Source organism: Hipposideros armiger, unplaced genomic scaffold, assembly GCF_001890085.2.
Source record: "Hipposideros armiger isolate ML-2016 unplaced genomic scaffold, ASM189008v1 scaffold_37, whole genome shotgun sequence".
Lineage (NCBI taxonomy): Eukaryota > Metazoa > Chordata > Mammalia > Chiroptera > Hipposideridae > Hipposideros > Hipposideros armiger.
In genome coordinates, this window is record NW_017731387.1 from 5,041,209 (window position 1) to 5,065,598 (window position 24,390).

The window sequence follows — 24,390 nt, forward strand, 5'->3', positions numbered from 1 at the left end:
TCCTTTTGCACAGCCCACCAGCACTTACACACAAGAGGCCTGGGATTCAAGTCTGACAAGGAAAGGGTCTCCCACATCGTCCTCCCGCTGTCCTCCCCCAGCCCTGCTTTCGCCGGCTGGCAGGGCCTCCTGAGCCCGCTGTGTCTGTCCCCTGCTTCTCGGCAGGGTGATGCCTTTTGGGGCCAGGGCATGGGGAGTGTCAGGGTCTGTCACGTTTGTCTAGGTGCCCAAGGGAGGAGGGTCTTCAACACGCGGAGGCCCCGGGTCCATCACATTCAGACAACCAGTCCACTGAGCTCTGCTGCCCGCTGGGGCCAGCCACGGCCGTCCAAGGGCCGGGTGGTCTCTGCCGCTGGACCCGGGTCTGGAGGACCCACGGGGCAAGATCGGCTGGGCAGGGAGCCAGACCTAGTGGGAACCCTGGAAACACCCCCTTCTGGACCACAGGGACGGTTTTGTGGCTTTGTCTCCTGACCCACTTACCCGAGGCAACCGGGTCCCCTGCGCTCCCTTCAGTTCTGATGACTTCCACGGGCTGGGAGAAGGGGGGGGCCCGCCTTTCTTCTGCCCAGTGTGGGGGGGGCATGGAGTGGAGACAGGGCCCGTTGGTCATCCACCTCTCTTGCCCTAGTGGCCTCCAGCACAACCGCATCTGGGAAGTGGGAGGTGACACCTTCAGCCAGCTGAGCTCCCTGCGGACGCTGTGAGTACCACAGCCCGGGGGGCGGGGGGGCGGGCGAGCCCTCTGGGGGGCTCAGACCCCTACACTTGCATCCCTGCCGTGCACACAGCCTCCTGCTCCACACCCCCATCCCCAGCGCACACACACAGGAGCGCCTGCCTCGCCATCCAGAGGGTTTCTCAAGCCACATCCCCAGTGGGTGCCCAGGGGGCCGGGAGGCTCTGAAGCCAGGCTGCCCTAGCCCTTCCTCTGGGGCCACAACCAGGTCGGGAGCCAGGCAGCAGGCACCCTCCCCAGAGGGCAGAAAGCACTGCTACTGGGGCCAGCTCAGACGGGGTCAGAGAAGGAGAACCAGATGGGAGCAGCGAGTCCTCCACGTGTCACTGTCCCCTCCTGTCACACCCTCTCCGCCTGTAGGGACCTGAGCTGCAACGCCATCCGGTCCATCCACCCCGAGGCCTTCGCGACCCTGCGCTCCCTGATCAAGCTGTAAGTGCCCGCTGCACCCCGTGTTGGATGCTGCAGACCAGTCGGGGCTGTGGGCTGGCCGGGGGGCAGGAGAGCCCACCCTGGAGTGGGGACCTGCAGAGATATCTGACCACACATCCAGGGACACGGCTCCAGCCTCATCAATCATCGTGACAGTCCGTTTGACAGACCATGAGGCCTGATAAACACAGAGCTGGCCTCCCACAAGCTCAGGGACATCATCTGCTGATGTTCTGCGGTGGTGCCTTTCTTGTACCACTGGCAGAGGTGGGGGCCAGGGTCCCCCGGTGGGCAGATGCACAGGAGGGCGCTGGCAGAGGTGAGAGCCAAGGTCCCCGCCGAGCACTACTCCAGAGGGCTGCCATTCTGTGGGCAGCAGGGACCACAGGCCCCCTCGATTACACAGGACATAAGCAGGGAGCAGCTCGCGCTGGCTGCATGGCCGTGATGTCAGCGCTGTAAGGGGCCCCTGACGGCGGCCACACTGTGGCCCAGGCTAATCACTGCCCAAGGGGGAGCTGCCTGCCTGCTTGCCTGCATGTCCTAAAGGCGTGTCCCCCAAATGGGGCCCTTTTCTGATGAACACGAGACCCCATGGGCTAGCCCCAGCCTGGTCTCCGAGAGCCCCCAGTGCCACCCCTCACTTCATGAAGCTCCTGCCGGGGGCCCTCAGCCCTCTCGCCTGCTGCTCTCCGGACTCTGGGCCTCCCCCCGGGGCTCCCCCCGGCTCTGGGCCCCCCTCCGTCTCCCTCTTCTGTTTGCTCTGCTCCTGCCAGATGGGGAGAGTGGATATTTTTATCCCTTTGAAAGATGAGGACACAAAGTCAGGCAGATCTGTGACCCCGTGATGACACAGGCAGTGGTGACGGTGCCAGCTGCCCTGTCTTCCAGGCTGCCCCCATGGCACAGGCTGTGGTCACGGTGTCTGGTTTGCAGCCCTGGCCTCCTCTGGGTCTCCGGGGGGAAGACCGCACGTGGCCTCACGTCTGGCTGGGAAACGGTGGATGACCGAGTCCCTGCGTGCGGCCAGCAGGCCGGCTCTGTCCAACCCCAGCTCTGGGCTCCCATATCGTCAGAAAGGCAGGGGCTAGGGGTGACGACAGGCAGGTGCCCGAGTGGGCAGACAGGGCCTCCGGGGTGGGGCTCGAACCTGGCACAGGAGCTGTGGCTGAGGGGCTCACCCGGAGCGGGTGGTGTGGCACCGCCTGAGAACGGCCCCTGGTGGATGGTTGGCACCCGCTGTTTGCTGAACGAGTGAGTCACGGGTGCTGCCTCTAGGACCCGCTGCCTCCCCGGCACCCATTTCTCGCTGCGTGATCTCCTGCCCTTCACTCCTGCCGACCGGCTCCGTCCCAGGCTCACTGGCCGCACCCTCCACCAGTCCTGTTCCCCAGCAATCCCTGACTGCCAGTAACCCTGACCGTCTGCTGTCCTAGGGACCTGACAGACAACCAGCTGACCACACTGCCCCTGGCCGGGCTCGGGGGCCTGATGCACCTCAAGCTGAGAGGGAACCCGGCTCTGTCTCAGGCCTTCTCCAAGGACAGTTTCCCCAAACTGAGGTGAGGCCTGGCTTTCCCCCAGGGCAGCTGAGAGGCTGTGGTGGGACAGGAAAATCCTGGCGGCCAGCAGCGCTGGGTTTGGCTAAGACTGAGTGGGAAAAAGGCTCGTGTGTCCCCTTTCCTCCGTCCCAAGTACCAGCCCCAGGGGACACTGAGACCTGCGAGGGCAGAAGTAGGAAGTGGGAGAGCCCTGGACCTCCCCCACCTCACCCCGTTCTGCGCCCACGTGGCCCGTCCTCACTTGGGTAGCATCTGGGCCCCTGGAATCAGGGCAGAGCCCAGGGCGCTGACGAGTGGCAGACCGGCTGCGCGGCCAGTCCCTGGTGCTAATGACATCTAGGCCTCCTGGGTGGCCCGTCTCAGCCTGCAAACTAATGACGTCCCCGGAGGCATCTGTCCCCCGCTTCAGAGGGCAGTGAACCCAGCTCTGATGTGCCCCGGGCTGGGGGTCAGATGGCAAAGGTAAAGGTCGCCAGGAGAATCCCTTAAACAGAGAGGACGAGGTGCTGGCTGGGAGGGGCCCGAGCACCTGTGAGCAGCCCCCCACCCTGAGCCTGCTGAGGGCAGAAACTTTATCTCCCGGCTCAGTTCTCAGGACGATTGAGGAAACTGGACTCTGCTTAGAGCCCTTGAGAGCCAGGAGCCAGGTGCAGACCCGTGCACAGCGCCAGGAGGCCACCTGCACAGAGTGGGGCGCTTTGGGCTTGCAGGGCAGGCATGGGGTGCCTGGGTTGACACCCTAAATGTCCCTGAGGCGGCCGTCTCAGCCCCCTCCCCCGCCGTCCCCAGGATCCTGGAGGTGCCCTACGCCTATCAGTGCTGTGCCTACGGCGTCTGCGCCAGCTTCTTCAAGGCCTCTGGGCAGTGGCAGGCGGAGGGCTTTCACCTTGAGGACGAGGAGGCCCCGAAGAGGCCCTTGGGCCTTCTGGCCGGAAGAGCTGAGAACCACTGTGAGTGACGGGGTCCCTGGGCAGGGCAGGCGGGGGGCTGGGGGAGCAAGTTAGAGAGGAGGCCTGGGGATCCCAGGGAGGGCCACTGGTGACCTGGAGGGCACGGCCCGTGTACCTCATCTCTCCAAGGCCGTCCCCAAGGTGCTTGGGAGAGAGTAAAGAGGGTGACAATGGCAGAATAATGTCTCCGTATTCGCTGAGCCCTTGGCAGCTCACAAGGCTGTCGTACGGACACCTCTCACAAGACCCTGCCTGCCCTGGGCTCCCTGGGCCCTCCCACGTCTCCCACATGGTCTTCAGCTTCATCCATTCTCTAGTCAAGCTGAGTAGGATCGAACAGACTCAACTGAGTCCAACCCGCTTCCAAAGACAAAGTCCCCGCTGTGTCCTAGAGCCGAGGGACAGCAGCTCAGGGAGTGTCACTGTCTGCCAGTCTCGAAGTGATGCTTCAGAGGCCACAGGGTGAGAGGGCCTCTCTGAGGGGGCTGTCACAGCACAGGCCCTTAGGCCAGACTGTTCTGTTTCTGGAAGAGTTGAGGTAAAGGCACAAAGGCAGCTGGGGTCCTGAAGGACCGTCCCGAGCCTCAGTTTCCTTATCTGTGACGTGAGCGTGATGTTCCCTGTCTGCCGGGAGGCTTGAAGACCGACTGTCCTGAGCGCGGGGGCCTCTGGGGAACGGGGTGACGGCCAGGGCACAGCGTGTGGAGGCCAGTGCTGGGCAGCCCCAGGACGAGCCCCGCAGCCAGCCTGGTTCTGGGCCGCACACGGCTGTCCCCGGGACGTCCGGATGTCTGCCACACACTCCCTCAGGGGCTGGAAGCAGGAATGGAAACTCTGCTTCCTCAAGGTGAAGCTTTCCACCAAGCTAGGTCTGGGCCAAGCGTGGGCTGCCTGCCGCCCGAACAGGAGCGAGGGCAGGGCCCCCATTTCCTGTGGGAGCTAATGAGCCCGGAAGAGGAGAGCCAGGAGCTGCACTGCGGCCGCCAGGTCCGTCCTCCTCCCGTGTGAAGAGTGTGCACACCTTGGCTGCGACTCCCCAGCCTCAAACGGAGCCCCGGGTTTCAGCTCTGTATTTCATTCACGCATTTTGGTTTCACAGTATGGCTGAGCTCCATCCTGGGGAGCACCAGCGGCGGGAAGGGAAAGGAGAGAAGGGAGGAAATGCCAGGGCTCACAGACTCCAACCACCCGACAGTCGACAGTCAGGGCCAGGGGCAGCTCCATGGCCATCCTGCCTCCAGGGAACACTCCAGCTGAGGCATCCACCCTTTAAGTGGGGACGGAGAGTCTGCGCAAGAAACAAAGCTCGTGAGCCAAACACACACAAAGTGCGACAGTCACCTAGGCATGAACTAGAGGACGGGCAAGGCGCTGGCTGTGACACCTGCTCTTGTGCAGGAGTCTCATCTTTAGAAGTTATAAAATGTTGAGATTATCATTTCAAAATTCTTACAGAATTTGTGGGCCCAGAGATGTTCGATTGCCGGCCCTGCCAGAGTTCGCAGGCCTGTTTAAGAAACATCGTAAAAGCTACTAAGAAACCATGCCATTTGTCTCACACATGTGGCAGAATTTCTTGAACAATGTATTTACCTTTCTAATCCTATTTTCTCTGATGGACAGAATCACAGAGCCAGACTTTGGAATCCGAAGGATGGTTAGAGACTATCTCGAACGCAGTGCAGACGTGCCCTTTGTCACATTAGGGACCGTCTCCAGTGACAACTCATGCCTGCCTCATGCATCTGTAAAGCTCCCCATCATCGCCCCACCCCCCAAAATCCATGCTCCCCTGGGAAAGCATTGTGGTTAAACATCGGGCCGATGGGCAGACGAAGCTGGGTGTGCACTCTGCCCCTCGCTCACTGGCCGTGGGACCTGGGCGAGCAGCTTCCTGTCCATGAGCCTCGCTTCCTCATCTGCCCAGCGGTGTCATGCTGTGAAGGTTCCGGAGCCCTCACTGTGTGGTGACAGACGATCCTCGTGTGGGCCCACAAGCTCCTTAGCTCAGGGCTGTTGTGTGCACCCCTGACTAGGCACTCGCCCAGCGCCCGGTACATGGCAGACATTGGGTCCCACGTCTTGGTTGGACAACTGTACTTGTGGGACTCCTTTGTGCCAGTAAGAACTGGAACTTCTCCCTGTGGATGCAATTTGCCTCCTTCCACGACCCATCGCTTTTCCTGGCTCCAGCCTCTCGGACAACACAGCACGTGGGAGTGTGCCCAACAGTCCCTCAGTGTTTTTGGGACAGCCAGTGTGCCCCCATTCACTCTCAGCTCCCCGACTAAACACCCTACAGCTGCTGGACTGTCTCACTCACTCACTGTCCCTGGGTCACCTCCTCTGAACGCACTTCAGCTCACTGCTCTGTCTTCAGACGATGTCCTTCTTAATGCACAGTGTCCCCACCTGGACAGGGAGTAACAGTGGGGGACTGGCCCGTGCTTATCAGCTCCTGTCATCAAGGCGGCCTCCGCCCTGACTCTAGGCAGCACTCGTGGACCCAGGCTGCCTGGAGAGGGTATAGCCAGGTTACAGTAAGAACAAGTCTCGGGTAACACGTTGCTGTGAAGAGCCAGCAGTGAAGATAACCCACTCGTGGGTCACAGGCAGTGACCTAGGATTCACACCAAGGGCAGAAACCATGCGCATGGCCACTGCGGGGACCTGTGCTGAGCACAGTGACTCAGAGTGACCTTAGAGAAAGTGGGGCTTGACTGACACCAGGCCCGGGGCCCTGAACCACTTTCTGCTGTCCCCTCCCAGATGACCTGGACCTGGATGAGCTCCAGCTGGAGATGGAGGGTGCAAAGCCACACCCCACTGTCCAGTGTAGCCCTGCTCCAGGTGAGGAGGCATCTCGGCAGTGGGGGCGGGGGTGGGACCCACCTCCGGGTAGAGGCCTCTTCTCATGGTCCCCGGGGGAGGAGCTGGAGTCCTCTCCCACGCTGGCTGCTCAGGGGAGGGGCTGTCAAAGCGACCTTCACGAGTCAGCCAGTTAGAGGTGATACATCCAGGAGGAACGAACTCTCTGGAGAGAGAAGAGGGAAGACAGACGAGAGCTGGCGTGCAGGGCGGCTTCTGAGACCCGGCGAATCCCGGGCGGTGAGGCTCTGAAAGGCCCCTTCCCACCTCTCCCTTCCACCCAGGAAGACTGCAGGGTCTTTTTCAGAAACTCAGAGCGCGGGAAACCCCTGTGTCGCTGGGTAACTCCTTAGGCACTAACATACCGCCAAGGAACTCCTTGGGGCCACAGGAAAGAAAGCAAGCCTGCCTTCTCTGGTGCCATCCAAGTGAGAGAAGAACTCGCTTCTCTCGGGTGCAAAGGACCACGAGGCCAGGAGAGGCGCCGCGCTAGGAGAAGGAGCCAGGAGCAGTGCACAGTGGGCTTCTCTGTGGGGCCTCCGTTTTGCACTTTCCCGGCTCTCTTTGGCTCGGGCCCTCGGCCTTCACCCCTTGTCCCCCCTCTAAGGGGTACATGGAGCCTGCATTTCGCAGCCCACACCCGCCTCCGCGCTGGGCGGCTGCAGCGCGCCCTCTAGCGGCCGCCCGGGGCAGGCGCGCCAACGCAGGAGGCGCGCAGAAATTTCAGCTCCGAAAACCAATAATCAGCCTCAACGAGGTAAATGAGGAGGGCGTTCAAAAACGCAAAGTCCAACTTGAACTTGCTTTTAAAATGGCCCCACAAATGGCCAAATTATGGTACCTGCACATGGCGGAGTGTTTGCAAACAGCCACTGGAAACAGGAATTGGAAGAATATAAGGATTTGGGAAAGAGTGCGTGACAACATTTTAACTTTAAAAGAGGAGGACAAGTAAAACCCCAGTTTAGTTTAAAAATCTATCTATATATGTATGTATCTTTTTAATGGAAGGAAACATACCAAAATGATGAATTCTGCCTGAAAAGTGGGATCATAAGTAGTTTTAATTGTTCCATGTTATATTTTCCAAAGTTTTCTGTGGTTACCACCTATTACTTGGTACTCAGAAAAAAATATATGTTTAAAGTGTAGCTACCCAGGAAAGCCTCTCAAATCCCCACGCTACCTGCAATGCAGTGCAGAACCAGGGTCCAGCGCTAAAAGAAAGAAATACTGTCTGAAGTTACAGGGTGGTTTGAGGACAGAACCTGGGGGACAGATGGAAACCCCAGGCTCTCAGCATCCCGTGCAAGGCCAGACTGGGCAGCCCCAGAAGTCATCGGGTTTCTTTACTGTGATCTGCCTCCCAGATACTGACTGTCACTGTGAACAGTAAACGTGGCCTGTGTCACTGTCACAGAGCCAGAGAGCCAGCCTGTCCGATATACCTGGTCAGGGCCCATCACCCATTGCGAGGGCCTCAGTGGGCCCCGGCGGCCCCTCCACCTCGGTGTGTCAAATCCAGCCACACCTTGGTGCCTGCCTGTTTCTCCTCCCTCCCAAATGCTGCCCCTTTGCAAAGGCTGCTCTGCCTAACGTTTCCTCGCTGCTTGGCTGGCATTGTGCGGGCCTGAACGTGGTGGGTGCAGTGTGTTTCTATTTTCTAAGGGTGTCGGATCAGCATTGCCTCCACGGGCGGCTCCGTGGTCCTCCCCCTGACCGCAACGGGTCAGCCTCCCTCAGACGGCCATCTCTGAGGGCACAGGCTGTGTCAGCCTCCCTGGCCTTGTCCCCGGGGCCGTGTCAGGGATGACGTCTGTCCTCTCTCCCCCAGGTCCCTTCAAGCCCTGCCAGCACCTCTTCGAGAGCTGGGCCGTCCGCCTGGCCGTGTGGGCCATAGTGCTGCTGTCCGTGCTGTGTAACGGGCTGGTGCTGCTCAGCGTGTTTGCCGCCGGGCCCGGCCCCCTGCCCCCGGTCAAGTTTGTGGTGGGCGCCATCGCAGGAGCGAACACCTTGACCGGCATCTCCTGTGGCCTCCTGGCATCTGTCGATGCCTTGACCTTCGGCCAGTTCGCTGAGTACGGGGCCCGCTGGGAGACAGGGCTGGGCTGCCGGGCCACGGGCTTCCTGGCCGTGCTGGGGTCCGAGGCCTCGGTGCTGCTGCTGGCTCTGGCTGCTGTGCAGTGCAGCATCTCGGTGTCCTGCGTCCAGGCCTATGGGAAAGCCCCGTCCCTGGGCAGCGTGCGAGCCGGGGCCCTGGGCTGCCTGGCGCTGGCCGGGCTGGCCGCAGCCCTGCCCCTGGCCTCGGTGGGGGAATACGGGGCCTCCCCACTCTGCCTGCCCTACACCCCGCCCGAAGGCCAGCCGGCAGCCCTGGGCTTTGCAGTGGCTCTGGTGATGATGAACTCGTCCTGCTTCCTGGTCGTGGCCGGCGCCTACATCAGGCTGTTCTGCGGCCTGCCGCGGGGCGAGCTGGGGGCCGGGTGGGACCGTGCCATGGCGAGGCACGTGGCCGGGCTCGTCCTCACGGACGGGCTCCTCTACTGCCCCGTGGCCTTCCTCAGCTTCGCGTCCGTGCTCGGCCTCTTCCCAGTCACCCCCGAGGCCGTCAAGTCCGTGCTGCTGGTGGTACTGCCCCTGCCGGCCTGCCTCAACCCCCTGCTGTACCTGATCTTCAGCCCGCACTCCCGGGAGGACCTGCGGCGGCTGTGCACGGGGACCCCGGGGCCCCTGGCCCACGCAGCTGCCCGCGAGCTGGAGAAGAGCTCCTGCGACTCCACGCAGGCCCTGGTGGCCTTCTCCGATGTGGATCTCATTCTGGAAACTTCCGAAGCTGGGCGGCTCCCTGGGCTGGACACCTATAGCTTCCCCTCAGTGACCCTCATCTGCCAGCAGCCAGGGGCCCCCAGGCTGGAGGGCGGCCACTCTGTAGAGCCAGAGGGAACCCTCTTTGGGAACCCACAACCCTCCATGGATGGAGAACTGCTGCCGAGGGCGGAGGCAGCCATGACGGCCGGTGGGGGCCTGTCGACCAGTAGGGGCGTCCAGCCCCGGGGCTCAGCCCTCGCCTCACGCTTATAAACGTCCCTCCCATTTCTTCGCTTCCCTCTCCTTCCCTCCATGAATGATGGCTGCTTGTCAAACAGATTTGACCCCAATTCAGCAGCGTGGCCGTAGCAGGATGTCCCAGGCCCGGTCTACACGGGTCTCTGCACTTGGCAGCTGTCGCCAGGGTGCTTCCGGCCTGGTTCCCTCCAGGCCTCTTCCCAGTCACGTCTGAAGCTGTGGACCAGAGATCTGGAAACCTGCCTGCTTAAGGGAAGAGAGGGAAACCCAACACAGTGCCAGGCTCGTGCGGGATCAGGGAATGACGGCAGGAGGCACCTACAAGGGGACCGCCACAGGCCTGTGGGCATCTGCCCGCAACTCCTGGGTGGCACAAAACGTGCTGGTGTCCCATTCGTCCTGAGATGTGCCATGCCAAAAGACTGTGTATTACGAGCTTGGGAAGATATGACACACCACGTCCCTTCTTACAGGGCCCAGTGCATTGTCGTGCAGGGAAGGCTCTGAGCGTTCCTGCAGCAGTAAAATTGTTGGCCTGTTTTAAACCCAGTTCCCCAAATTATTTAACGGCAGGTTTTGTTTGCCTGTTTGGTTTTCGTGGAGTATCTGAGAACGTGTCACAGAGTTCCCTGCTGTCCCCCACCGGCCTCATCTCCGTCCCACCTGGCACTGCCCAGTGACCCCCGCGGGATCACACCAGTCCCCGAAGGCCCTGATCCCAGCTCGACCTGGGCAAAGTGGGTGAGTCATCTACCAGAAGGGACTACACGCTGCTGTCCACTCCTGCTGTCCTTCCCCAGGAAGGAGGGGACGAGCCTGTCGTGGTGGGACCAGCCTCAGCCGCCAGACACTTCTGCCCTCGGTAAGAGGGGGGCTCCCGGCCCCGGGCAGGTGTGCACAGGCGAGCCTGTGGTTGTCTGGCTTCCCTGTTTCCCCATCACATGCTGCGTCTCGCCGGAGCCTGAATGTGGTGCTGTCGTTAGGTGGGATGCTGGAGTCAGACAGGTCCAGTTTGGGGCCAGACTGCCACTAAGAGCGGCTCGTCCGTGGGCTTGACGTAGCTTCATCATCACACAGCGGGGTGATGGCAGGGCCTAGACCCTGCAGGCTCCGGAAACCCCTGGAAGAGAGTTGTCATGTAAAGAGCCTAGCTTGGTGCCTGGCACGTGAGCACGTGGGAAACGTTAGCCGCTCTTGTTATCACTTACCTAGCTCCACGCGTGCGGCCGTCTGGGGCCACCTCAGCTTGAGGAGGGAACGGAGGGTCCTGGGGGCTGCTCCTGAGAGGAAGGCGGGCGCCCGGCGGGGTGCCTGGCGGCAAGGCTGTGTTCATGGGGACACCGCTGATGCTATGAAGGGACCGCGGGCCGTGAGGGAGGAGCCTCCCTGGTCCCCTTCTGAGGTCAGTGGGGGAAAGGACGTTCCCCAGAAGGGACCGCTGCCCAACCTGAAGCTGTCCAGACTGTCTGGACAGAACCAGAGGAAGCCACCTCTGCTGGGAGGGTTGGGGAAAGGCCTCCTCAGGCCACCGACTTGCATTTCCTGGTTGAAGGACGAGGCCATGGAAGGGAGGGGCCACAGTCTAGCAGGGTGGGTCACCTGTCACCCAACAGAAACTGAGATGGAGAAGGGATGGGCGCCCTCAGGGGCCTACGGCAGGAGCCGGGGGCCACGTGCCAAGGAGCATGGAGAACTGGGCTGGGTTGTTTCTGGGCAGACTGCGTCTGTGCCCGTTCCCCCAGCCTGTCTCCAGCCTGCCCCGGCCTCACCGGCAGCCCTGTGCAGGACTCCAAGTGGCCCTGCCGGCACCAGCCTGGGGGACAGGTTCTGAAACCACAGCCCCACCCCGCTCCCAGCGCTTGCGTCCCTCAGGCCGCCCCAACCTAAACAAGACAACCTGGGAAGGGGGCCGCACGCTGATGGAAAAATACACACTTGGCTGGAAAAGGAGCTTTATTTGTATGTGTTGAATTCCCACAGCAGCCGAGGGATAAATAGCTGGGCCAGCCTAGCTCCGAGACTGCCCACGAGGTGGGTGGCAAAATCTGTTCTGATTTAGATCGCTTTGGGGGAGCGCTGGGGAGGGGAGCTTGGAATCTGCAGAGTTTCTGTGACCAGTCACGGATGTCATCTCTCTCTAATTAGGGGTTTGGAGCTGAGGCAGGGCTCAGCTGGCCTGTCCTGGAGCAGAGCCCAGTGGTGAGCAGGCACAGGGCAGGGCAGGCTCCACCCGTCCCCTGCTACCACTCAGTGACACCAGCGCTGGCAGCACTGTGCCAGGTTTCACGTGCGTCATCTCACGCCGTGCTCACACAGCCCCGGCAGTTAGGTCTGTCATTCCCGCGTTTTACAGGAGAATCTTGGAGTGTGGAAGGGTGGCATGGCACACCGGGGCACAGTCGGTGACCCTGAGTCCTGCTTTAAGCCCCGCCCACCATTCCTCAGGCCGGGGCTGGGGACTGGGCTCTTCTTTTTTTTTTTTTCCACTCGTGTTCTCTAGCCCAAGTCCTCATACTTGTTGAGTCAGAGGTGGACGGATGGCTTCGAGTGACTTGCACTTAGAGAAGCCCCTGCAGCCACTGCCCCCGGGACCTGCAGTCAGACAGTGCACCCACGGGCGCGTTTTCAGATGGGCGCCGTGCTGAGTGACATCGGTCCTGGCAGTGGGCTGTGGGCCAGGGTGCCCGCGACGCCGCTCTCCCTTGGAAGGGACAGGACCCTCCGGGGTGGCTGCATGTGGGCTGAGACTGTCGGTCAGTGTAGGAGGCAGGGGGACGGCATACGTGCAAGTGCTGAGGCAGCCACAGCTGCGTGCGGTCCGCAGCCCGAGTCCGCCTGTGTGTCTGCCGCATGGTGTTGGGTGGCGGAGCAGGAGTGGGACAGATAAGCAGGCAGTGGCTGGGCCAAGTCCCGAGGGCCAGGGCAGGAGACCGGACTTGTTTTTCTAATTGTAAAAGGAAGCTGCTTGGAGGATTTTAAGGAGCAAAGTCAAATCTGGCTTTTACATCATGAAAAGATGATTCTTGCTGCTGTGAGAAGTGTGGACGGTGGAGGGTCAAGGCTGGGGGCAAGGAGACAAGGTAATGGCTGTGACTAGTGCAAGTGACAGATGATGGCGACTGGAACTAGTGTTAGAGGTGGAGGTGGGGCCCCTGGGCCGGACTGGGGATGGACCGGTTGTGCAGGGTTTTGTCCTGCAGGAGGCGCTGCATTCATCCCACTGTCCCCGAGCCTGTCTCCCTTCACATTTGGGCTTCACTGCAGGCAGCACATGGCATTTCGTGGCCAGCAGCTGGGTTCAGGGTGGTCCAGTCACAAGGACTTTGTTCAAGGCCCCCTGGAGGGAGTCAGGAGGCACCTAGCTGGCTGGTGCTGCTGCTCACTGCGGGAGGGGGACAAGGGTTGGGGCGGGCAGCCGAGGCGAAAGGTGTCACTCTGGACGGCGGAGTCTGCAGCCACCAGCGCAGATGCTCGCCCTGCCCTTGCGATCATCCCCTTCTGACTTGGGAGTCGTTCACAACTTAGCGCCCTAGCTGGCCACTAATGGGGTCTGGGAACCCCCAATTGGGCTTCACTGTGCGTGGGCATAGGGGACAAGACGGGCTTTAAAGAGACCAGTGACTGGCTTGAGAACTGGGCTCAGGAATGCTGTAGAAGATGGGAGTGTCTGCCACCATGTCACTAATGGGCTGTACGAATTCACGTTCTTGTCTCCTGGGCCTGAGCCTGACACACGTTCTGTGGCTGCTGAGGGCCAAGGGGACTCCCATGTGGACAAGTGGACTGCCTGTCAGACGTGTGCTCCGTGCACGGTGCCCCCTGCCCAAGGGGTCACAGCACTGCGACACTGCAGGACTTCGGTCCTCACGCCTGCCTGCCTGCAAGTCTCGCTCAGCACGCCACCCTCTTTCCACTTCAACTGGTTCCTGTCACCTAATAGGGTCCTAAAGGCAAGTCCAAGTGTCCGATAAAATCGCGAGGACAGGATTCAAGTTTGGCACCTAGTTGTTCAGAGTGGGACTTGCCATGAAATGAAGTTGGAGACAGAAAGGGGATGTAAAAATCGCTCCTTACCTTTGTACAATTGTGGGTTAATCCCATGTCTGATTTTTCTCCCCACTGTGTTCTGAAACCCTAGCACAATGCTTGGTACATAGTAGGTGCTCAGTAAATATTTGTTGAACAAAAGAAAGTTATACCACAGTAATCCTGACAAGCTGTGTAACTCAAAAAGTGGAAGCTGCAAAACAGCTGACCAAAGGATATGTCCCTTACGCCCACGCTGCGTACGACTGCTGAAACCTAGGAAGGCCTAGGAAGACTAACTGAATCGTTCCTAACAGCTCTTGCACGTCTGTGTCAAACACTCAGAGTCCCTGGGGATGTCGGTAAGTTGGCAAAATAATGGACAACAATTCCAACTGTTTCCCATTCTCATTGTGTAGCTCTCTGGCCCGTGTGCTCCCAGACACACATGCAGGATAAACACATACTCAACATTAAGTGATTATTTATTTTTCAGGTTTCAAAATACGTATGTCAAGCTAAATAAAACAAACTACGTTTCAGAATCAATGGAGAGCAGAATGTATAAAAATATACAAGGTCTGTTTTATAGGGAACAACAGTGATAGCGTCGTCGCTCGAGAAAGGCAGGCCGACGAGCCCATCTTGGCAAACAGCGCATCAGCTGAGACGCCCGGCCGGCACCACAAGCCCCTGAGCATCAGGACGGCGTCTCTTCTCAGTGCCTCCCGGCTGCCCGGCCTTCCTTTTCTGGGTCACACTGTGCACTTCTGAGTCACCGGCCTCTGGCAGGTCCCCAGGCATCTCCCGCTCGTTATCCTGAGGGGTAAACATGGCACAGCGATGCCAGGGCAGAGGTCCTTCTGTGCCGCTTCCTGTACCCGCTGTTCCCTCCGGCAGCTGCTCCCCAGCCTTCCGCATGTTTTCATTTTGCACTGCTTTGCACAGTGACACTAACTTAGCCTGAAGGATGTTCTCATGCAGCAAGAACCAGGGTGTGCTCACCTCCGAGTCCCCGCCGTTCGTATTTTGTTAAATGAGGAAACTGCGAACTTACACTGGGGAAGTTTTTCCTCCTCCGTCCCCCACAATGGTCCCGTAAGAAAAGCCAACCTCCCCTCCCTCCTGTACCCCTCGCCCCTGCCCAACTCCTGCAAATATCGCCCCTTCTCAGTGTTAACAAGAAATCAGAAAAAGGATCTGCACCACCTCGCATCTATCCATGCCACCCCAAGCATAGAAAAAATGAGCCGGCTGCCGCCTGCCCTCTAGTGTTGCCTACAGGTGACAACTGTTGGGAAAATCCGTTGGTTGAGCTACGAGGCTATTTTGCTGAATAATCATTTAGAAGATTCCAACAGGAGAAAAAGATCAACTAGCCATCCTAGAGTAAGTACACGTTTGGCAAATCTACTAAACACTAATACACATCTAGATACAGACCCCTTTCATGGGCTAACAGCAGCGGCAAGATCAGAGCTGTACAAACATCATACCTTCTGTCTCGCGTGCTTCTCTGTCCACTGCCTGGCATTCCTGAGGAAGACTGGCTTATTATATTTAAATTCTGAGGACTGAGACAAAATAAAAAAAGAGTCAGCCAAGAGAAAAGGGAACTGCAGTGCAAAGTGCCGGCTTCCCCGCGTCCTCCCAAACAGAGAGCAGAGGCATCGAGGAAGCAGGCAGGGGCCCGACAGGAGTTACGAGGACACCTACTATGTCAGCCATGAGCGGGTCATCAGGGTTGGGCTCTGACATGAGCAGCTGAATGGAGGTCAGGACAGTTGCAATGTTGAGGGATGGTCTCCAGGCACCCTACACACAGACGGACAGGCAGCTGCTTGTCCAGGACTGAGAAAGTGAGGACCACTGAGTGCTGTATCCAGCCCTTTACCCACGACTCACTTTTGGTGGCAATTTGAGAATATCCAGACAAATCCTTCCAGCAGAGTCGATGTTTGGATGATAGATAGGAGTCAGAAATCGGATCTGAGGAGGTTCAAATGGGTACCTTTGAAAGCACAGGGCAATAGGGAAGCTTTATTAAAATACTGCTTCTTAATACATTATAAACAGCTTCTTGGAAGACAGCCCTTGAGTCACAAACCTTTTCTGCCCCAAAATTTATCATGGAAACTTACAAACAATCGAAAAGTTGAAATGACAGCAGTAAACACACTCATATGCCTGTATAATGTGATCAAGCCAGTTCACTCTCTAAGTATTAAATCATGACAGGTTTAGCATGAAAATCCAGGATCCTCAACTGCTACATTTAACACTCTTCCAATAACTGCGTTTTACCCTGTACGTTTAGAACCGATTCACACTTACCTCTCAGGAACGATAACCTCCAGCTTGAACACACCTTTTTCATAAGGTGTGTTGGCCCCACCTAATATTTCTTAAAAGGAAAAGAAAGAAAAAGTTAAGAGGTGATTGGATTATCTGAATTACACCACATGGACCCAATCTTCCAGAGACGCTGGGTCTAGGGCAGTAATTCTCGCTCAGGGCTTTAACCAGTCCTCATACAATGCGCCCCAAAAGTGGAGGGTGTCAAGCCAAGGACACACAGGAGATCAAAACGGAAGTTGGGACATGCAGGCCCCGGATCGCACACAGCCTGCACATCTGCTTTGTCTGGACTGCGGATTCTAAGCACTTCGTTTCCTGTCCAGCCTCACGGATATGAGATAAACGCTGCTTCAGAGCTGAAGCCCAAATCTTGGCTACAGATCAGCAGAAGGCATAACGTAAGGCCAAAGAAGAAACGCCACGCCAACCTTTTAGAAATGCAAATCAATTCGGGTGGGAAGCTGAAGTGTGGGCACTCTGCCCTCACAACTGTTCCCCACTGCACAAGAATACTGCCCGTCACTAGGGCCACGACCCACCGCCGGCGTGCTGATACTTACGCGCCCGCAGATCGCCCATCTGGTCGCTGTCTTGCCAGCACGTGATGCCTGGCGGTGGCTCCGTGGCTAACTGGTCCAGCTCTCTCTTCAGACGTGACGCTCTCTGCATGATCCCCAAGTAATGGATACCCCACACAGTTCACCAGGCCACGCTAAAAGCTGGCCGCGACTCTAGGGAGAAAAGGGACAACCGTGAAATAGACAGCAACGGTGACTGGGGTTTTTAGCACATGGCTTCAATTAACTGAAGGACAAAGAGTTTCCTCATATCAACCCCTGTTCTGAGAAGGGAGTCTTGAGTTTTTTCCATTCCTTCTGGTTATCTATTCAAGCAAACAAATTTTAAAAATAAAGTATAAAATATGCAAAAAGTTCTACAAACAACAAAAAGACTAGATATTTTAGATCGGTCTGTTTCCACTGGTAGACTACAAACTCCTGAGGCAGAACCTGCGCCTAGTTCTGCTCACACAGCATCGTCAACATGGCCGGACAGGAAGGGACGGATGACTGTCAGCTATGGAGAAAACCTACACGTGTTTGGTGAGGAGCGCGAGGACAGTGACAAGGACAGAGTCATGACTCTGAGATATTTATAAGCTAATGTTTAAGTGTCTGAGGTATATGTAAATATAACCGAGTTTTAACCAAAACCTTAATAATGCAAATGATGGGTCTACGTGGGTGGTGAGGCTGGGTCGGTAACGCTACAGCGTGGATCCACAAGTCGTCACTTAGGCTCCCCTTCCAGTCCTCCTCCTGCCTCCTATTCTGGCTGGAACTTCCCGTGCAACGCGGAGTGAAAGAGCTGTGGCACACGAGAAGGTGCCGCCATCGTTCGTCACTAGGGGAAACGCAAGTCAAAACCACAGTGAGACAACTCCCCACGGCGAGGATAACTATGATCAGAAGGATAACACCTAAGCGTTGGGAGGATGGGGAGAAGCTGGAACTCTCGCACGTTGTCGGGGAACGCACACTGATGCAGCCGCGTTGGGAAACAGCCTGCCAGCTCCTCAGTGCTTCTTTAGCACAGGCTACCTTGTGACCCTGCAGTTCTAGTCCTGAGTTTATACTCCAGAGAACTGAAAACACATCCACGCAAAAATCTGTACCCGAATGTTCACAGCAGCATTATTCACAAGAGCCAAAAAACAGAAACCCAAATGCCCGTCAGCTAAAGAATGAAAACACAAGATGCGGATTTAAAAACTATATCAATGGCTTCAAATCTTGCATTTATAGCATCAGTAAGGATCTGAGTCACTTACATTTCCAAGTTATACTTTACAGTATTTTATGAGGGGAAATTCTACAGTGTGTTTGAGGATTCCGATATGGGCTCTATCTCAAGAGCCCTAGTAAATGTCAAAGGTCCGTAACACTGTATATATAATTAATACCTTTTCTTAGACAGAAAGCTCTTAATCGGCAAATTTCCTGTTTTCTTTCTGTTTTGCTCAGGTGACTGTCGAGCTTAATAAACGATTTCAAATACACGGTGGGAGATCAAGTGGGGACATTATGGAAAAAGGTCCCCTTTTCAGGCTGGGCCTTCCGTGGGCGCAGCCTCGGCCTGGTTCTGTTTTGCAGCCTAAAAACTCAGTTGGGCAGTAACCCGAGATCCCACGGGGCTTAGCTGTGCTAGTGCGTGCTGAGATCACTGAGAAAGACTTAAACATTAATTAAAAGGTCAGTTTCTTAATTTGCGAAACGACAGCCAGAACTTTAATTCCACACACGCTCTCCCTAAACAAGTCTGGAAAACTAACGCGAGTCAGGTTCGGCGGTGGGCACAGGCTGTGGTGGGTGGGAAGGGGGCACCTGTCGTACCCACAGGTGTCTGTGTAACGGAGGCTACGGAGGCTGGTTGGGGCGGGGCTCGCTCAGGGACCGCGCTGCCGGGGCGACGCGAGTGGTCCTGTGCGTGTCCTTTCCCGCATCTCCAGGCAACGCGCCGGTTCCGAAAGATGAATGCAGTTAGCAATTCGATAGGCGAGCTAATCTGTTACACAGGACGCGCAGGAGCCTCTCAGTAAGCAGACACCGAGACTCCAGGGCCTCAACAGGAGGACCCGCAGGTAACACAAAAGGAAGCGGCGCGCAGGCGCGTAGCCGGGTGGGGGCCGGGTGGGAGCCTGGCCGCGTTAGGTGACTTCCCATCGGCGGTGCCTCGCTGGGCAGCCCCGTGGAGCGGGGGCCCCGAGCCGACGCCGCCAGCGCGTCCGTCCGCCCGTGCGACTCCCCACAGGCCGGCCGCCCCGACCCCGAGACGCGCGGACACCGCCCGACCCGGTGGGGACTCACCGCAGACACACGGGGCCTCCGCGGGGACCTGAGCTCCGGCCCTGCGCCCCGGACCCGACCGCCTTCTCTGCGCCGGCCCCAGCGACCCGGTGCCACCGCGCAGGCGCCAGCCGGTGTGGGCGTCGCCCCGCCTCCGCCCGCGCGCGTCGCCATTGGCCCGCAGCGAGGCAGGGGACGAGCGCAGCCGCCCATTGGCCCGCGCGCGGGGCCGCGTCTCTTCAAATGGGAGCGCGCGACGCGGCGCGTTCGGCTCGGACGCCGGCCGCTCGGCTCGGTGAGCGCTGCGTGCGGGCGGCGCTGTTGCGGGGCCGGCCCTGTGGGTGGGAGCGGGGGAGGCGTGGGAACCACCTCACCTGACGGACGGCGCCGGGATCGTGGCACTTCCCGTCTTTTAAATATTTCCACTTGGAGGAGGATGTGCTTCCGAGGACGCGTCTAAGGCCGATGGGGACGTGAAGGGGTGCGGAGGTAGCTCCGCGAGGCGTCCGGGCCTTTAGAACTCAGAGCGGAACCGGCGCCCTTGAGCGGCGGTTCTTCCCTCGCCGCGAAGGGCTCCTGCGCGGGGCGGATCTCCCGGCCCTGACCGGGGAAGTTCCTGTGGACATCAGCCGGCGCTGCGAAGGCTCACCCCTGATGGCTCCCAGAGGGCTGGCCGGAATCGACTGGCCTCTGGGAACACGCCCCCCCAGCCCCGCCCAACCCTCATCTCCCCGCTCGCAGCTCACTGCCGGCTTTGGAGCAGTGATCGCTTAGGAGAGACGGTCGGTCTCCCCAGACTTGCCAACCAATTGTGACCCCTGCGGGGATTTCTGCATTTAGTCCACTTTGCCCCCCCCCACCCCCCGTGACCACCGCATGGTCTGTGGTCTCTGCTCGAGAGACCCACACATTCCCTAGGGCTCTGTCCAGTGGCCGCCCTGGGGAGCCTCACACTGGTCGTCGGAATGAACCGACGACAGCAGCTTGTGCATGACAAGCATGCGGAGTCCGGTTGCCCATCTGCCTCCCGGGTGGCTGTTGGCGTTCTGCATTTATTGTTAGCGTTTGCTCGTTGCAGTGCAGTGTTTGGGTCATGACTCTGGACCTGGCTGCTTATTTTATTACTGACATTTTCTGGTTTAACCCTTCGATGTCTTCTTTTCTTCCCACCCCAGCTGTAATTGTATCTCAGTTACAGGCCTGTCTTCAGAACTGAAACTGATTTCCTCCTTGGGTGGCTCTCTTTGAAACGCGTCTTAGAAAGGTCTCTTGGAAAAAGCAGAAACTCCACTGAGTCTGGTGGAAAGGAGAGATGGTATGACAAAACGAGCAAATACCTGTCGTTTTGGCAACCAAACGGAAAGGATTGGATAAAAGAAAACAGAAAAAAAAAAACCTCCTTGGGCTGAATGTACAGTTTCCATTTGTCCACCAGAGGGAGGTATGTTAGCTGGTGGGAATAAGGGCCAGGCTCAGGGACTTGCATAAGCTGGGCACAGGTCTCATTGCTTTTAAAAACAGTATTCTAATGCTGTAATTTACTTTTTAAAGTGCGTATGTGGGAAATTATTTAATAAAAGTTTCTTCACTTTATACGAGAATATATGCACATCATAGCCAGCTCACTTTATACGTTTAAATGTACAAAAGTTATATTGTGTGACTGCAAATTAATGCACATAGTAAGGAAAACAAGGTTATATAAAGTATATGTTATTACACCTTTTATACACATTGTTATTCACAGTTTGCAAAGGTGCTATAAGACTTCATTAGTATTTATAAAGTATTTAAGAATACCTACTGTGTGTGTACGAATGCTCCTTCTCTCCGCGCACATTGACACGGTGATTACATGTTAAGGCATTATATGTTATAATGTTAATAAACTCTAGATGGAGAGCCAGGTACTTGATGCCTCGTTTTCCCCCAATAGAAAATAGGGACAATGACTCTCTTTTCCGCTTCACACAAGGACTGATGTGATCATTAAGGGGCCAAGATTAGTTGAGAGTCACAGCAAGCACAAACTACGACTCCCAAAATGCCCAAAGAGCTGCCGCGGGTCCGGGAGCCTGTTCCAGCTCTAGGGCAAAGGTGACCCCGCCGCCGGGTCCCGCGGCCAAGGAGGGAGCTGCGGCGCTCGCCCCTTTCCTGATGCATCCAGGGATTTGTGGTTCCCAGCAGGCCGCGGGGTGCCCCTGAGGCGGGTCTCCGACTACAAGTCCCGTGAGGCCCCGGGGCGCGCCGCGCCTGCGCGCTGAGGCCGAGGGGCCGCGCGGGCGGCGCTGGCGGCGGAGGAGTAAAGATGGCGGCGCGGGCGTCTCCGCCTTCTGCCCCCGGCTGACGCGCTCCGGGGGAGGCGGCGGCGGCGGCGCGAGCAGCAGCGACCTAGCAGCCGGAGCGCGGCCGCGGCGGCCGAGCCCGAGCGATGGCCGAGCTGGAGCACCTGGGCGGGAAGCGGGCCGAGTCGGCGCGCGCGCGGCGGGCGGAGCAGCTGCGGCGCTGGCGGCGCTCGCAGACCGAGCAGGAGCCCGCCGAGCGGCAGCCGCGCACCCGCCGCGGGGGCCCCCGGGTCCGCTTCGAGGACGGCGCGGTCTTCCTGGCCGCCTGCTCGAGCGGGGACACGGACGAGGTGAGGCGGCTCCTGGCCCGGGGAGCCGACGTCGACACGGCCAACGTGGACGGCCTGACAGCCCTGCACCAGGTGGGTGCGCGCGACGCGCGGGGCGCCCCGCCGCGCCCTGGGTTGTCATGGTTACTGGGGACCGGGCCCCGGAGCCGTCCGCGTGCCTTCGCGGCTGCGCGCGGGGGCCGCCGTCGGCCCGGCGCCCTTTCGCGGACCCCGTTTCCCGCGCGCGCGGCCCCGCTGCCGAAGCCTGTCGCGGAAGGAGCGAACCCCAAAGCCGGGAGGGGGCGCCGGGCTGCGGACACCGCCGCTCGCGTCGGGCCGGGTCGCAGAGAGCGGAGGCCTCGCGCCCGGGACGCCCCGACCCCGGCCCGGGGGTCCCCCGCTCAGCGCGCCCCCCCCTGCGGCCTCGCGTGGGAGCCGCCCCGCGGGGCCTCCTCCGCTCGTCTGATCTTTTTTCCCGGGCCCTGAGCAGCACGGCCCGGCCCGGCCCACGCGTGGCGACGCCTTCGCGTGTCTCCCTGTGCGACGGTGTCTGTGTGTCCGACTGCCCGCGGCCCCCCCCGCGGGGCTCCGTAGGTATGTGGTGACTGAGCGCTGGACCCCCACTCTTCATCCCGCTTTCCTTCCTCCGCTGCCCCCGCAAAGCGCGTGTGTGGGTGCGAGAACCCCCTTCTACCGAACAGTTCGGTTCCGCGTCGCGGCGCTGGGCTCGGCGCCCCGGCCAGCAGCTGTGACTTCTCCTCCCCGCGTGTCCCCGCCTCTCGGCCCCGTCCCGTGCGCTGCTTCTCGCCTCGTAGCGGTGCCCTGAAGCCGCCGCCGACGCTTGTCTGGCTTTTTGCTGCTTGAACTTATTTCTCAGGCCCCTCCCCGTGGGAATCTCTGCAGGGACCCCGGGAAATAGATGCGTCGGGTAGTGTCGCTCTTCCCGGGGGAGGAATCTGAGACTCAGAACCGCTACCTGGGCGAGCTCTGAAAGGAGGAAATCAGGCGTGGACTTTTCAGATGTAAATTCTAGAGCTTTACATCCCACCCGATGAAGAGCTGGCTATAAATAAGGTGGACGCTGGGAGGCCCACGTTCCTTGTTTTAAATCTCTGAACTCTGAGAAGGTGGATGTTATTTTTCCAGTGTATCCGGGACGTTAAGGAGGCTGAGAGCTGGGTTCTGGAAGGGACCGTTTCATGCGCTCAGGAAGGACTGAGAAGTCCAGGCCAGCTCTGTCGACCATGTGTTCCTTCAGTGAATCCCCGTTCCACCCAAGCAGTTTTCTTAGTGAAACTTAGGAGCCCTTTTCGTTTACGGTGACGCTGCCAGCTGAGTCCCATCCTGACCGTACACATTTCCGCTTCGCTCTGAGAAAAGCTCTGACTTGGAGGACACTCTCCTTCCGGTACCAGGTCACCACTTTTCTGACCCTTCTCCTGAGAGTGACCCCCTTGGTGTCTTTCCTTCTCCCTCCGCTCCCACCCCAGGTTGTGAGATGCAGTAGTTAATATACTCTTCACATTCAGTAATCTCTTGAAACAGGAGTGGAAGGAGATGACAGCTATGGAATTTTTAAGAACACTTGCAGACATAATACAGTTGGCGCTCCGCATCTGTGGGTTCTGAGAGCTGACAAAGGGACTTGAGCATCTCAGATTTGGGGATTCCGGGGTGGCCTGGAACCCATCCCCTGCGGATACTGAGGAACGACTGTATAGGAAGTTCCTCCCTATTTACGGGGCTGACAATGAATTGACTTGAATAGGTGTACTCAGTATGAGACAAACTCAGCTAAAGATGAAGCTACTGGAAGACCTGAGGTCAAACAAACCTTGTCTTGAGAAACCATCTCTTTGAATCATGACACGGGTCCCTTATTGGCTCAGGAATTCGCCCAGACTCAGTTTCCGCAGTTACAGTGTTTCTCCACGGCCTGAAGAACTCTTAGGTACATAAAAGATTATGTTCAAAATGAAATTGGAGCCGCCAGTAGCTGGACAACCTACTTTATGACTGACTGTCCTGCGGAATTGAGAGTGGCACCATTACCTGAGTTACTTAATGAAAATATCCATCTGTTATACAAGCATGATATGAATCGTAAGCATAATTGCTTCCTTTCTTTGTTCTTTCGGCCACAGCCTCTAGACCATGTGGGTTATCATCTTGTCTCGTTGGGAGAAACCCCCAGATGGTATCGGGGATGATTTCCTCCTGCCCCCGACAAGGTCACAATAGGAGATTCGCACTTCAGGTTGTGGTGCTTTGATGCTGCTTTTGACTTGGAGACCTTTCTTTCTTGGCAGCCTTTGCTTTGGCCACGAGGTGCTTGAATCAAAGATAACAAGCTCCAGGGGGCCTATTAATAATACTGGAAATAGACTGGGGATAAGAAGTATCTCAAAGGTTAGACCTACTCTGATGGAAGCCTTGGACATTGATACAGACTAAACTTGGGTGAATAAATTAAGATTTAGTGTGTATGTCCTTAGTGTAGTGGGGTCTTCAGTGAAAATGGAATTAATCTGAATATGTAACCCTTGAAACCACTTGCTTGCTCACAGAGGAATCCCCCCTTCATTTATGTATATATTTTATAGGGCACGAAGCGTGGCCCAACACTTCTGGGTGGGTGAACTTCTGAACATTTCTTTGATTTTTATTTATTTATTTTGCAAAGTTGATTATTAGCGCCTGTCCTGGTGTCTTTAGCATTATGATCTCTTGTGCTTTAGGGCTAGATACAGGCTCTTAAAACTGTATCTCCCAAATTATTGGACTGCTGTGAGGGGCAAGTGCTTGTTTTCGGAAAGGAGATTTTTCTGGGATTTGTTGAAATGAATACTGGCTTATTCCTTTAGAATATATGGTATTGACACTTATACCTGTGCTAGGTGTGGTGGAGGGTACTAAGGTTGTCCACACA

General features: G+C 57.8%; 3 protein-coding genes across 6 annotated transcripts in view; 2 read left to right on the forward strand and 1 right to left on the reverse strand.

Annotated features, from left to right (window-relative positions):
• Nucleotides 1-11,108, forward strand: part of LGR6 (leucine rich repeat containing G protein-coupled receptor 6) — a 76,449-nt gene extending 65,341 nt beyond the window's left edge. The window contains exons 13-18 of the mRNA XM_019637983.1: nucleotides 632-703; nucleotides 1,100-1,171; nucleotides 2,608-2,733; nucleotides 3,523-3,683; nucleotides 6,453-6,533; nucleotides 8,386-11,108. Of these exons, the coding sequence (XP_019493528.1) occupies nucleotides 632-703; nucleotides 1,100-1,171; nucleotides 2,608-2,733; nucleotides 3,523-3,683; nucleotides 6,453-6,533; nucleotides 8,386-9,632 (1,759 nt within the window). The 3' untranslated portion in view covers nucleotides 9,633-11,108. The remainder of the gene's footprint in view (nucleotides 1-631; nucleotides 704-1,099; nucleotides 1,172-2,607; nucleotides 2,734-3,522; nucleotides 3,684-6,452; nucleotides 6,534-8,385) is intronic.
• Nucleotides 11,109-14,110: 3,002 nt separating this feature from the next.
• Nucleotides 14,111-18,975, reverse strand: UBE2T (ubiquitin conjugating enzyme E2 T). 4 transcript variants are annotated; one of them, XM_019638026.1, is made up of 8 exons: nucleotides 18,869-18,972; nucleotides 17,216-17,405; nucleotides 16,562-16,732; nucleotides 15,978-16,047; nucleotides 15,549-15,654; nucleotides 15,360-15,458; nucleotides 15,140-15,217; nucleotides 14,111-14,462 (listed from the first exon to the last, which is right to left on the reverse strand). In XM_019638026.1, exons 3-8 carry the CDS (start codon nucleotides 16,668-16,670, stop codon nucleotides 14,304-14,306), a joined length of 621 nt encoding a protein of 206 aa, XP_019493571.1. In that variant the 5' UTR covers nucleotides 16,671-16,732; nucleotides 17,216-17,405; nucleotides 18,869-18,972; the 3' UTR covers nucleotides 14,111-14,303. The 4 variants fall into 4 exon arrangements, with proteins under 4 accessions (XP_019493571.1, XP_019493573.1, XP_019493574.1 ...); XM_019638028.1 differs by lacking the exon at nucleotides 17,216-17,405 and having other exon boundaries at nucleotides 18,869-18,975; XM_019638029.1 differs by lacking the exons at nucleotides 17,216-17,405; nucleotides 18,869-18,972 and adding an exon at nucleotides 18,722-18,840.
• A 2,134-nt stretch (nucleotides 18,976-21,109) lies between these two features.
• Nucleotides 21,110-24,390, forward strand: part of PPP1R12B (protein phosphatase 1 regulatory subunit 12B) — a 108,000-nt gene continuing 104,719 nt past the window's right edge. The window contains 1 exon segment of the mRNA XM_019638030.1: nucleotides 21,110-21,554. Coding sequence (XP_019493575.1) covers nucleotides 21,279-21,554 — 276 coding nt within the window. The 5' untranslated portion in view covers nucleotides 21,110-21,278.

Coding starts and splice junctions, on each gene's coding strand:
- UBE2T (XM_019638028.1), bottom strand. CDS start 16,670: ATGCAGAGAGCGTCACGTCTGAAGAGAGAGCTGGACCAGTTAGCCACG. Junction 15,655..15,977: donor GAGGTTATCGTTCCTGAGAG/GTAAGTGTGAAT, acceptor GTGCTTTCAAAG/GTACCCATTTGAACCTCCTC. Junction 15,459..15,548: donor TTCTCAAATTGCCACCAAAA/GTGAGTCGTGGG, acceptor GTCTGTGTGTAG/GGTGCCTGGAGACCATCCCT.